Raw genomic sequence first — 14,318 nt, 5'->3', positions numbered from 1 at the left:
CAAAATTCCAATCAACACAATCTGGAACCACAACACCCTAATTCAGTAGTTAACCGTTCCTCCAAACCTCTCTCCCAATCCGAAACCTCTGTCCTATCCAAAGGCCACACCATTAGCCCCACTCCCAGATTCAACCAAACAGCCCTCGTCAAAGATTTATTGTCCTACACTCGTACTTTCTGCTGGAAATATCACTTTGCCACGAAGAAAAATGATCCTAATCCTACTCCTAATGATCCAACTCCCCAAGACACCATCCAAATTGAACCCTGCCTGGAACAGTTCCGTCCCCCGTCGCAGCGGGACCCACCTTCTCTTCCTCAAAATCACCCTCTCCAAACCTTCCAGGAATTTCTGACTTCCAGCCTTGCATCTCAATCCTTCTTAAAAAACCTTAATCCTACTCCCAACATCACAACTGCTGAAGCCCAGGCTATCCGTGATCTGAAGGCTGACCGATCCATCGTCATTCTTCCGGCGGACAAGGGTTCCATGACCGTGGTACTTGATCGTCGGGAGTCTGTGGCCGAGGGACTGTGTCAGCTTTCAGACAACACCACATACAAAGTTTGCCTAGGTAGCCCCATTCCCAATGTCCAGGCGGAGCTTCAAGGAATCCTCAGAACCTTAGGCCCCCTTGAAAAACTTTCACCTGACTCCATCAACCTCCTGACCCCACCGACACCCCGCACCCCTACCTTCTACCTTCTTCCTAAAATCCACAAACCCAATCATCCCGGCCGTCCCATTGTAGCTGGTTACCAAGCCCCCACAGAACGTATATCTGCCTATGTAACTCAACACCTTCAACCCATTACATGCAGTCTCCCATCCATCATCAAAGACACCAACCACTTTCTCGAACGCCTGGAATCCTTACCCAATGTGTTACCCCCAGAAACCATCCTTGTAACCATTGATGCCACTTCCTTATATACAAATATTCCGCACGTCCAGGGCCTCGCTGCGATGGAGCATTTCCTTTCACGCCGATCACCTGCCACCCTACCTAAAACCTCTTTCCTCATCACCTTAGCCAGTTTCATCCTGACCCACAACTTCTTCACTTTTGAAGGCCAGACATACCAACAATTAAAGGGAACAGCCATGGGTACCAGGATGGCCCCTGCGTACGCCAACCTATTCATGGGTCGCTTAGAGGAAGCCTTCTTGGTTACCCAGGCCTGCCAACCCAAAGTTTGGTACAGATTTATTGATGACATCTTCATGATCTGGACTCACAGTGAAGAAGAGCTCCAGAATTTCCTCTCCAACCTCAACTCCTTTGGTTCCATCGGATTCACCTGGTCCTACTCCAAATCCCATGCCACTTTCTTTGACGTTGACCTCCACCTGTCCAATGGCCAACTTCACACGTCCGTCCACATCAAACCCACCAACAAGCAACAGTACCTCCATTATGACAGCTGCCACCCATTCCACATCAAACGGTCCCTTCCCTACAGCCTAGGTCTTCGTGGCAAACGAATCTGCTCCAGTCCGGAATCCCTGAACCATTACACCAACAACCTGACAACAGCTTTCACATCCCGCAACTACCCTTCCGACCTGGTACAGAAGCAAATAACCAGGGCCACTTCCTCATCCCCTCAAACCCAGAATCCCCCACAGAAGAACCACAAAAGTGCCCCACTTGTGACAGGATACTTTCCAGGACTGGACCAGACTCTGAATGTGGCTCTCCAGCAGGGATACGACTTCCTCAAATCCTGCACTGAAATGAGATCCATCCTTCATGAAATCCTCCCCACTCCACCAAGAGTGTCTCTCCGCCGTCCACCTAACCTTCGTAACCTGTTAGTTCATCCCTATGAAATCCCCAAACCACCTTCCCTACCCTCTGGCTCCTATCCTTGTAACCAACCCCGGTGTAAAACCTGTCCCATGCACCCTACTACCACCACCTACTCCAGTCCTGTAACCCGGAAGGTGTACACGATCAAAGGCAGAGCCACATGTGAAAGCACCCACGTGATTTACCAACTGACCTGCCTACACTGTGATGCATTCTATGTGGGAATGACCAGCAACAAACTGTCCATTCGCATGAATGGACACAGGCAGACAGTGTTTGTTGGTAATGAGGATCACCCTGTGGCTAAGCATACCTTGGTGCACGGCCAGCACATCTTGGCACAGTGTTACACTGTCCGGGTTATCTGGATACTTCCCACCAACACCAACCTATCCGAACTCCGGAGATGGGAACTTGCTCTTCAATATATCCTCTCTTCCTGTTACCCACCAGGCCTCAATCTCCGCTAATTTCAAGTTGCTGCCACTCACACCTCACCTGTCATTCAACATCATCTTTGCCTCTGCACTTCCGCCTCGACTGACATCTCTGCCCAAACTCTTTGTCTTTAAATATGTCTGCTTGTGTCTCTATATGTGTAGATGGATATGTGTGTGTGTGTGTGTGTGTGTGCGCGCGCGAGTGTATACTTGTCCTTTTTTCCCCCTAAGATGAGTCTTTCCGCTCCCGGGACTGGAATGACTCCTTACCCTCTCCCTTAAAATCCACATCCTTTTGTCTTTCCCTCTCCTTCCGTCTTTCCTGACGAAGCAACCGTGGGTTATATATATATATATATAAAAAAAACAAAGATGATGTGACTTACCAAATGAAAGTGCTGGCAGGTCGACAGACACACAAACAAACACACAAAATTCAAGCTTTTGCAACAAACTGTTGCCTCATCAGGAAAGAGGGAAGGAGAGGGAAAGACGAAAGGATGTGGGTTTTAAGGGAGAGTGTGGATGGATGTGTGTGTGTGTGTGCGCGCGCGAGTGGATACCCTTCCTTTTTTCCCCCTAAGGTAAGTCTTTCCGCTCCCGGGATTGGAATGACTCCTTACCCTCTCCCTTAAAACCCACATCCTTTTGTCTTTCCCTCTCCTTCCCTCTTTCCTCATGAGGCAACAGTTTGTTGCGAAAGCTTGAATTTTGTGTGTATGTATGTGTCTGTTTGTGTTTCTAACGACCTGCCAGCACTTTCGTATGGTACGTCACATCATCTTTGTTTATACGAGGGCGGTTTAGAAAGTAACCTCCGATTGGTCACAGTGCGGGTTGTGGGGGGAGTAGCGACGCCATCTGTGCGTTCACGCACTCAACAGGTCAGTCGGCATCAAGCCGTGGTCGAGTGAACGTTGTGCCTGCGCTAGTTTAGTTTTTGTGGCAGTTTGAAATGTGTGCTGCAATAGAAAACCCCGCCAAATGTGAAGTGCGTGCTGTCATAAGGTTTTTTACAGCCAAAGGATATTCTGCAGCAGCTATTCATCGTGAGCTTTGTGCCGTGTACGGACCAAGAGTTATGAGTGAAGGAGTTGTCCGTGAATGGGTACGTTTATTTAAAAGTGGACGAGAAAACGTTCATGATGAAGAGAGGAGTGGTAGACCATCATTGGTGACTGACGAACTCGTTCAGACAGTTGATGCAAAAGTTCATGAAAATCAACGTTTCTCAATGTCGGAGTTGTCTACTGGTTTTCCACAGATTTCTAAGACTCTCTTGTACGAGATAGTGACAGCAAGATTGGGTTACCGTAAGTTCTGTGCGAGATGGGTGCCCAAAATTCTTACCAGCCACCACAAAACTCAAAGAATGGCCTCTGCATTAGACTTTCTGTCACGTTATGAGGACGAAGGAGAACCATTGTTAAACAGAATCGTGACCGGTGACGAAACCTGGATTAAGTACGTGAACCCTGAGACAAAAGAACAATCAAAGATGTGGGCACATTCAAATTCGCCTACCAAACCAAGAAAAGCCTCGCAAGATTTTTCTGCCAGAAAACTGATGGCAACGGTGTTTTGGGATGCCAAAGGGGTGTTGTTGGTTGAATTCATGGAACGTGGTACGACCATTAATCAAGACGTGTACTGTGAAACAATAAAAAAGTTACGACGGGCTATACAGAACAAACGCCGTGGTATGCTGACTTCCGGTATCGTTTTTTTGCACGATAACGCCCGTCCTCACTCTGCTCGCAGAACAACGGCCCTTCTTGAGTCCTTCAAGTGGGATGTTATCAACCATCCACCTTACAGCCCAGACCTGGCGCCAAGTGATTATCACCTCTTCATGCATTTGAAGAAATGGCTCGGGTCACAGCGGTTTGATGACGACGAAGAGCTCAAAGATGTGGTCACAGGCTGGCTCCAGGCACAAGCGGGTGATTTTTATGCAGAAGGAATTTCAAAGCTTGTGAAGAGATATGATAAGTGCCTCAATCTCTATGGAGACTATGTAGAAAAATAGTGCAAAGATGTAGTTGTAAGATGTATATATTAAAATATTTTTATTTAACTTGGTGTATTTTTTTAAATCAACCGGAGGTTACTTTCTGAACGGCCCTCGTATATATATATATATAATAGAGGGAAACATTCCACGTGGAAAAAATATATCTAAAAACAAAGATGATATGACTTACCAAACGAAAGTGCTGGCAGGTTGATAGACACACAAACAAACACAAACATACACACAAAATTCAAGCTTTCGCAACCAACGGTTGCTTCATCAGGAAAGAGGGAAGGAGAGGGAAAGACGAAAGGATGTGGGTTTCAAGGGAGAGGGTAAGGTGTCATTCCAATCCCGGGAGCGGAAAGACTTACCTTAGGGGGAAAAAAGGACAGGTATACACTCGCACACACGCACATATCCATCCACACATACAGACACAAGCAGACATATTTAAATTCAAGCTTTCGCAACCAACGGTTGCTTCATCAGGAAAGAGGGAAGGAGAGGGAAAGACAAAAGGATTTGGGTTTTAAGAGAGAGGGTAAGGAGTCATTCCAATCCCGGGAGCGGAAAGACTTACCCTAGGGGGGAAAAAAGGACGGGTATACACTCGCGCACACACGCACACACACAGACACACATATCCATCCACACATATACAGACACAAGCAGACATATCATATATATATAGAGGGAAACATTCCACATGGGAAAAATATATCTAAAAACAAAGATGATGTGACTTACCACACGAAAGCGCTGGCACGTCGATAGACACACAAACAAACACAAACATACACACAAAATTCTAGCTTTCACAACCAACGGTTGCCTCGTCAGGAAAGAGGGAAGGAGAGGGAAAGACGAAAGGATTTGGGTTTTAAGGGAGAGGGTCAGGAGTCATTCCAATCCCGGGAGCGGAAAGACTTACCCTAGGGGGAAAAAAGGACGGGTATACACTCGCGCGCGCGCGCACACACACACACACACACACACACACATATCCATCCACACATATACAGACACAAGCAGACATAGAAGGAAACATTCCACGTGGGAAAAATTATATATAAAAACAAAGATGAGGTGACTTACCGAACGAAAGCGCTGGCAGGTCGATAGACACACAAACACAAACAAAATTCAAGCTTTCGCAACAAACTGTTGCCTCATCAGGAAAGAGGGAAGGAGAGGGGAAGACGAAAGGAAGTGGGTTTGTGTTTGTTTGTGTGTCTATCGACCTGCCAGCGCTTTCGTTCGGTAAGTCACCTCATCTTGCCATTGCCGGTCCCAAGCCCGGATGAGAAAGGAGGAGGGTTAGAGGATGGGCCAACCCCCCATCCTCTGTAAAAAAAAAGATTCTGGTTAAAGAAAAAGACAAAAGGAAAAACTGGACGGATCAAAATGGTGACGAAACTGGATACGTAAATGGATTTTCTGGATTTACAATTGGAACAAGATTCGCCAGAGGCGCATACAGACAACGTACATTGGTCCTAACGAATGAGACGGGTGAAGTTGTACCGCCAGAAGAGCAAGCAACCCTATTTAAAAAACATTTTGAAAACCTATTGAATCCCGACAACCCACCAGTAGGGACAACACAGACGGATGCCCGTTTTGACAGAGTTGAAGTCCCTGAACCATCTGAGGAAGAAATCAGTGTTGCCCTAAAAGCACTCAAGAACAACAAGGCTCCAGGAGGTAGTGGTATCACAGCTGAGATGCTTCGCTTGGGAGGGGAAACACTGGTGGGTGCTTTGAAACGATTAATTTCTACCATCTGGGAAGCAGAAGTTATTCCTGAGGAATGGAAGGGAGCAATCATATGTCCCATATTCAAGAAGGGAGATGCTACTCATGTATCCAACTACCGAGGGATTTCGTTACTTGAAATTGGCTACAAAGTTTTTACAACACTGCTACTAAACCGCATGAAACCACTGGCTGAAGGAATTGTAGGGACCTATCAATGTGGGTTCGTTGCTGGACGATCGACAATTGATCACATATTTACTCTGAGGCAGTTGATAGAAAAATTCTACGAATTCAATAAGGATCTACACCTCATCTTCATCGATTTTCGACAAGCTTATGACAGCATTGACCGCGCCACGTTATGGGAAACGTTAGAGGAACTTGGCATCCCATCAAAATACATCCGCTTAATTGCTGCTTGCTACTCTCAGTCTACGGCCCAAGTGCGGTTTGGTAATCAACTATCACCATCATTCAGTATACAAAATGGATTGAGACAAGGAGATCCATTGGCGCCAATATTATTCAATTTGGCCCTGGAAAAAGTAAGCCGTGACACTTGTCGAACCAGAGAGATGGAGATGGTGGGAGCAGACACAATCTTGGCATTTGCTGATGATGTTGTGATCCTTGGCGACACTCTAGAGCAAGTACGCAGGGATACTTCCCGATTCCTCCACAATGCAGAGAAAATTGGGCTGGTGGTGAACGAGGAAAAAACTAAATATCTTGTTGTATCACGCCGCCGAGATCTCCCTCCTTCCATTGATGTCGACAGGCATACCTTCGAACGAGTTGAAGAGTTCAAGTACCTGGGCTCCATACTAACAAATAGAAGTGAAGTAACGAAAGAAGTACAGCAACGTATAACAAATGCTAATCGCATGTTCTTTAGCCCGAACAATCTTTTCAGATCTCGGCTGATATCGCAGAAGAACAAGATCCACCTATACACGACACTGGTGAGACCAGTACTTTTATACGGCTGTGAAACTTGGGCAACATCAGCAACAGCAGAAGAAGCAATATGTGCATTTGAAAGGAAGGTACTTCGGAAGATATATGGACCCATCTACAATGCCATGGAAGGTAAATGGGAACGAAGAAAAAAAGAAGATTTATACCAGCGGTATGGAAAGCCACACATTGGACGAATATTGGCGCAGAAGAGACTCCAATGGTTTGGCCACATCCTACGGGCAGACGGATCCCTTCCAAACAGAGTCCTCCACTCTCAACCCACAGGAAAACGCCCTAGAGGACGCCCAAGAACTCGATGGAAGGATAGGATAACAACGATCCTGAAAGAAGTGGAACCAGCAGCCGTGGAGGAGGACGCCAACGACCGGATGAGATGGACTGCCATCTGCAACAGCTCCCTCCTCTCGTGTAATTGACAGACACTGCGTGTGTGTTTTTTTTTGTTTTTTTGTTTCTGTAATGTATCCCTCTTGCCTTTTAAACCTTTGATTGAATGCCCTGTCTTTTTTTCGTTTTTCTTTAAGCTGTAATGTACATATGTAACTTTTACTACTGTATAGAGTACTTTTGTAAGTCTTTTTGTCTTTACTTTTCCTTTTGTTCTTCTTGCTGTAGGCCTTAAAGGCCCGATAAGGCAATAAATGATGATGATGATATATATATATATATATATATATGGTTATAATAGAGGGAAACATTCCACATAGGAAATATATATCTAAAAACAAAGATGATGTGACTTACCAAATGAAAGTGCTGGCAGGTCGACAGACACAAACAAACACAAACATACACACAAAATTCAAGCTTTCGCAACAAACTGTTGCCTCATCAGGAAAGAGGGAAGGAGAGGGAAAGACGAAAGGAAGTGGGTTTTAAGGGAGAGGGTAAGGAGTAACACAACACCCAGTCCCTGAGCGGAGAAAATTTCCGACCCAGCCGGGAATCGAACCCGGGCCCTTAGGATTGACAGTCTGTCACGCTGACCACTCAGCCCCGGTAGCTGAGTGGTCAGTGTGACAGACTGTCAATCCTAAGGCCCCGGGTTCGATTCCCGGCTGGGTCGGAAATTTTCTCCGCTCAGGGACTGGGTGTTGTGTTACTCCTTACCCTCTCCCTTAAAACCCACTTCCTTTCGTCTTTCCCTCTCCTTCCCTCTTTCCTGATGAGGCAACAGTTTGTTGCGAAAGCTTGAATTTTGTGTGTATGTTTGTGTTTGTTTGTGTCTGTCGACCTGCCAGCACTTTCATTTGGTAAGTCACATCATCTTTGTTTTTAGAGAGATATATATATATATATATATATATATATATATATATATATATATATATATATATTTTTTTTTTTTTTTTCATCAAAACCGTCAAACTTGCAGCACTTTACTGTCCGCTACCACTATGTTACTATACCTGCCCCTCCCCACCCCAGCCTCCTCCTTACCCCCACCCAATCACTACTCCCATCAAGAACTGCTGCTGCTGCTGCTTGCAGTGTGATTTCAGTTGCCTGAGACTGCAGTTGCAGGTGCACGTGGGTGTGTGTGTGTGTGTGTGTGTGTGTGTGTGTGTGTGTGTGTGTGTGTGTGTGTGTGTGCGTGCGCGCTTGCGCGCCTCAGCATCTCTGCTATAAAGTGAGTAGCAACTTTCCTTTTCATAATATTGTTACATTCCATCCTGGATTTTGTAAATGGTCTTCAATCATGGTGCAGAGTCAATATGAACTTCATCTAATTCTGTTTCGATTTGTGCGGCATTCCAACCCTCCAAATGAAAATATGCAATAACAGCACAAAACTCAGTTTCCTCCATTTTCAATTCCACACAGAGAGCAATTCAGACAGCTGTCAACAATGAACTATACACTGTACAGTGTTGAAATTCTTTATATTTATGGTGCAGTCCCCAACAATCAGTCTTTCCTTCTCAACCCATATGGTAAGTCTCCCTGACTCAGGGTTCTGGGCGACTTTTCTGAACTCTGCCCCTTTTTCTAAACATCTCCAATCTTTTTCCTTCACACCTCCTCCTTACCCTTTTCACGGGAGAAGGATCTGCAGGTTCTGAAAGCTTGCACAGCTAAAACATTTTTTTTATATGTGCGTTCTCCTGCTGGCACATGGTGAGTAGATTTTTTGTATATCCAATTACTTTTCAGAAGATCCTTGGAATAATCAAGCTTATCAACCATGAAGACACAATGTAAATGTTCTGCTCTTTCATGGAAAATTTCCAAACTCACTAAATCATCCTCGTATAGTTAGGAATAGAAAGTTGTAGAGCACGGGAAGCGAAGAAAATGAGTGTCTAAAAATCACAAACCATATCCAATCACAGTTGGCACCAAGAGGACAATCTATTGAAAAGGCAGAGAGGAAAAAAGAATAGAATAAGATACTCTTGCAGCACAGAAAGGGAAGTAGCACTGCTAGCGTTAGTGCCCTGTAGTGGCCAAGCACATACTCATAAAAGAGAGGTGAATTCCCTGGGATCATGCTGAAGGAGAGGGTCTCCATGTGAGGACAATTTCTTTGAATTTGAAACTTGATTACAGCATGGTGTTCCTCATGCATCGACATTGTTCATTACTCACCACCATGTTACACACTACAATTCAGAGGCCTCTAATGGCAGTAGGCTGTAAATCTGTAGACATGAAAAATAAAGATGTAGAATGTTACTAACATTTGTTTTATTTAAAAACCTTTAAGAGTTTTCATATAAAAAATTCAGAGAGATTACTTTTCGGTATACCCTCATATACATAAACAATTGGCCAGGTACAAGTAGGATTCACACTCTGAGGGTTCCATACGAACTTCATTATGTATATAGACAGTCCGCCCATACTGCGAATTGAGAATCTTGATATTTTTGCCTGTTATTGAAATTGATACTGGACAGATATCCGTCCCAAGAATTCGAGGACTTCCAAGAATGTTTTAATGTTAAGTTTGAAGTTTGATAACAAATGACAATAAAGTATTTTTTTGTGGGACATACTTACCAATTAACAGTTTTCAGATTTTTCCTTTACACGTACTTTTAAACCTTGCTTGTTGCAAATTTCATGATTCTAGGTCAATGGGAAGTACCCCATACATTCTAACAAATGAGTTTGTGAGTGCCAAAATATGTGACATAAATGGCCGTGTCTTTAGACTGCATTGACTTAGAAGCCAAACTTTTTACACTGCCAAAGGACCATAGACCTTAGCATGTGACGTAAGTTTCAACTTGATAGATCTATCCGTTTCTGAGAAAACAGGGTCCTAACAGACAGTTGGACTGCTTGGTAACAAATTACCAAAAATTATGTTTTCCATGTCATATAACTCCAAATTATCAATTTCCTGATTTTTTCCTTAACTTTTGCTGTGAAAGTTTGCTACTTGCTGAATTTCATGATTCTACGTCAACAAGGCCTATAGGTTTTTATAAGACATTAATGGCCGAAAAAGGAGTCTTCACAGACAGACGAACACAGAGATAGTCGGATAACAATGACAATCTTTTTTTTTTTTCATATGGTATAATCATAAATTAAGAATTCTCAGATTTTTCCCTTTACTTTTACTATGAAACCTTAATTTTTGTCAAATTTCATAATTCTATGTTAATGGAAAGTAGGTTTTGATGAGAAAGTTTGTAAGTATCAAAATATGTAATGTAAGTAGCTGTATCTTTTGATTGTACTGACTTCAAAGCTGCAATTTTTTGCGCCGTTAAGAGATCGCAGATGTTAGTATGTGGCATGAATTTCAACTTGACACATGGACCTGTTACTGAGCAAAAAAGGTTTTTACCTGTCGGACAGACAGGCAAGAAGGTGATCCCAAAAGGGTTCCGTTTTTACTAAAAAAGAAATCTGGAGAAATACAGTAAACATAAAAAAGGAGGCACAATGTGCAGGAAAAAATAAAATAGTACATTTTGCCTCCAAATTCTATCCTTTCACATGCCTTCTGCTTTTTCTGATCCACATTTCAGTGTAAATTTTTATTTCCCTCGCATAATCATGTATCTTACTACCACCTTTTCCTGTTTCTTACTTTTTTCTTTCTACTGATGCAACTTTTAAAATTCTACTAGATGTTCACATTTTTCGCATACACTGAAAAGTGACATATCCAACAAATCAAAATACTCAAGGTAACAGCACCAACAAATTTCTAAACCAGTCTCAAAAAAAAGAGTCTTAGAAATAAAAATATGATACCATGTTTAGCTTACCTGTTGCTGACATCGAAGTTCCGTTACTTCCTTCTGTAAGTTCTGCACTTCTCTATCTAAACGTTGTTTCTCTGCTGCCAGATCACTGTATTTATGCCTTAGAGTTGAAGACTCTTGAGCAGCAGCTTCCAGCTGATTCATTGCTGCCAAATGTTGACCCCTGTAGTATTCAAGTTCTTTCATTGTGTGATCACATCTTCGAATAGTTTCACTGTGTTGCCTGCAAATTTCAGACTATCTCAACAATATGTTTTTATTTTTATTGTTTCACAGTTTTGTGCCTGTTATTTTCTGCAAACAAAAAGACTGGGTGGCTTTGGTTGATAGGTGAGTGCATTACTTTATGAATGTGTAACATACTTTGTAGAAGACACTTTTATTCTGCCTCACATCCTATGCTGACAGAAGTTCAACCTCCCTGCTATCTGTGCTTATTACTACAAAACTGTATTTGATATGGCATCACTGTGGCATCTTTTTACTAACATTCAGATTCCCCGACTCTTTGGTGACATTTTTGCAAACTGCTTTCAATGATGTGACTTACCGAACAAATGTGCTGGCAGGTCGATAGACACACAAACAAACACAAACATACACACAAAATTCAAGCTTTCGCAACAAATTGTTGCCTCATCAGGAAAGAGGGAAGGAGAGGGAAAGACGAAAGGATTTGGGTTTTAAGGGAGAGGGTAAGGAGTCATTCCAATCCCGGGAGCGGAAAGACTTACCTTAGGGGGAAAAAAGGACAGGTATACACTCGTGCACACACACACATATCCATCCGCACATACACAGACACAAGCAGAAATTTTCTTGTGTCTGTGTATGTGCAGATGGATATGTGTCTATGTGCGAGTGTATACCTGTCCTTTTTTCCCCCTAAGGTAAGTCTTTCCGCTCCCGAGATTGGAATGACTCCTTACCCTCTCCCTTAAAACCCACATCCTTTCGTCTTTCCCTCTCCTTCCCTCTTTCCTGATGAGGCAACAGTTTGTTGCGAAAGCTTGAATTTCGTGTGTATGTTTGTGTTTGTTTGTGTGTCTATCGACCTGCCAGCACTTTCGTTCGGTAAGTCACATCACCTGTGTTTTTAGATATATTTTTCCCACATGGAATGTTTCCCCATCAGATGTTACTGCACCAATATGCTCAATGTGTGCATCTCTGAACATAACATTTTTCCTCCTGCTGGTCATCTATTGCTACAGCAACCTGTCTGCTAATTAGTGATGCAACAGTAATGGCTGTCCATTCTATATGTGGCTTTAAATAAATCACTCTACAGCACTGAAGGCAAGTTATTGCAGAACAAAAAGCTAGTCTGAGAAGAAAATGTGGATCAGAAATTTCTGATGCCATCTCTGTGAAAAATATCATCTACTGGCAGTAGTTTAGTTTCAAGGAACACACAATCTGCTTGTACTTCGGGCAGCAAATGATATCTCCAGGAAGACACTATCTCAAACATGAAACCCATATGTAAAAAAGGGATAAACGTGATCCTTATGCATGTATTATCCCAGTACAACAATACAACACATCAAAACATGCTGTTATAACTACTGTTTTTGCCACCGGGTAGCTTTAAATGCCCAAAAGGGGCAAAATTAGCTAATTTTAAAACAAAACAGCTTATGCAGGAAAATGGCTTCCCTGGAGTCTGCATTTTACTTTTAAAATGTTGAAAGGGTTTGGCAACTGTGAACAAGATCCACAAGTTGCTTATTAAAGTCAAGGATTCTAAATAAGATCTGCCAGTTGTTTGTGTACAGGAACAAACATAATGAGTAATATAATAGTAAAAATTAGGATTGGAAAATTTAGTAGTCTTGAAAACATTAATTATGAACCACCCAAAACTGACCCTTTATTTGCTCGCGTGATTTGTTATCAGCATTCAAAGCAAAAACTCCTGACAACATAATCTCTCTGATTACTGGGCACATTCCTTAATTTTCAAAATTAACACTCTAGTACAAGTGCCCCAGAAATGCTGTAAATTGACAGCAAAATGCATGTTGAAAGCAAAGTGAGTTGAAGTTGTTGCACGTTATTTGTAGTCTCAGAGTCACATGGGTTGTCAACATTTCCAGGTAGTTCTCTCCTGTTACTGTCATCAAACAATCAAGACTCATTAACTCCACGACATGAAATACCATTCCAAACAGCAACACCAGGTTGAGGTACACGTAGCAGAGACATATTACTTTCAAAATAATTACTTTTTAATTAAAGTAATCAGTAATTACTACAAAATGTACATAATACATAAGAACAACTAAATAAGGCCACACAACTTGAAAACTGAAAACACATGAAGCACCAAGGATTGCATAGACAAAATTAGCCTTTCTTATCATGCTAGGAAAAGGTCATATTACTGCCTTGAGGTGCTGATCAGGTTCACAAAAGTAGAGTATTCAGAGCATCATGTTAGGTGAAACATAAAATCATGAATGTCAGATGATTACACCATTAATCAGGCACTGCTATCATATCATAATATAAGTCACATCATCAATTAATAAAAGTTGTGATGGGTAGTGCATTCATTCATGCTATAACTGCTGTCAGTGCTAATGCTATGAACAGATTCATGCCATATGATGGTCAGTCGACTGAAACTGGTTGCTTGAACAAACAATTTTATCAGCAACTCAAGGCGTAACACGATTTTTTTTTTTTCTTCAAACATTTATAAGCTGTCATGCACCACCTCCGAAAATACACTTATCATACCACTTTTATATAAAAAAAATAAAGATATACTAAAAAAACTGAAATGTGAATATATTTTTGTACCTCCTGAGTAGTTGGAGTTCATGCATCGCTTTGTCACATTGTTGCTTAAGGCCATCATAGTCTCTTACAGAGGCAACCCCAGATGAGTTACTTCTGTCATTATTGGACACTGTATAGCTTCTGGACAGCGTTCCTGAAAATTATCCAAAAATATGTTGTTTAATGAAGCAACCAGCAGCAATGTAAGTAAATTAGAGAGAGAGAGAGAGAGAGAGAGAGAGAGAGAGAGAGAGAGAGAGAGAGATATTGGGGGGGGGGGGGGAGATTATAAC

The 14,318-nt window shown here is 42.5% G+C and overlaps 1 protein-coding gene across 1 annotated transcript in view; it reads right to left on the bottom strand.

The window, feature by feature from the left end:
• The window catches only part of LOC124595256 (disks large homolog 5), a 172,063-nt gene that overhangs the window by 133,439 nt on the left and 24,306 nt on the right, over window positions 1-14,318 (bottom strand). Inside the window, exons 3-4 of the mRNA XM_047133923.1 lie at window positions 14,047-14,179; window positions 11,242-11,461 (exon numbers count right to left, since the gene is read on the bottom strand). Of these exons, the coding sequence (XP_046989879.1) occupies window positions 11,242-11,461; window positions 14,047-14,179 (353 nt within the window). The remainder of the gene's footprint in view (window positions 1-11,241; window positions 11,462-14,046; window positions 14,180-14,318) is intronic.

Source organism: Schistocerca americana, chromosome 2, assembly GCF_021461395.2.
Source record: "Schistocerca americana isolate TAMUIC-IGC-003095 chromosome 2, iqSchAmer2.1, whole genome shotgun sequence".
NCBI classification, from domain to species: domain Eukaryota; kingdom Metazoa; phylum Arthropoda; class Insecta; order Orthoptera; family Acrididae; genus Schistocerca; species Schistocerca americana.
Note: the sequence above shows the minus strand (reverse complement) of the source record. Positions and strands in the feature narration are given on the sequence as shown.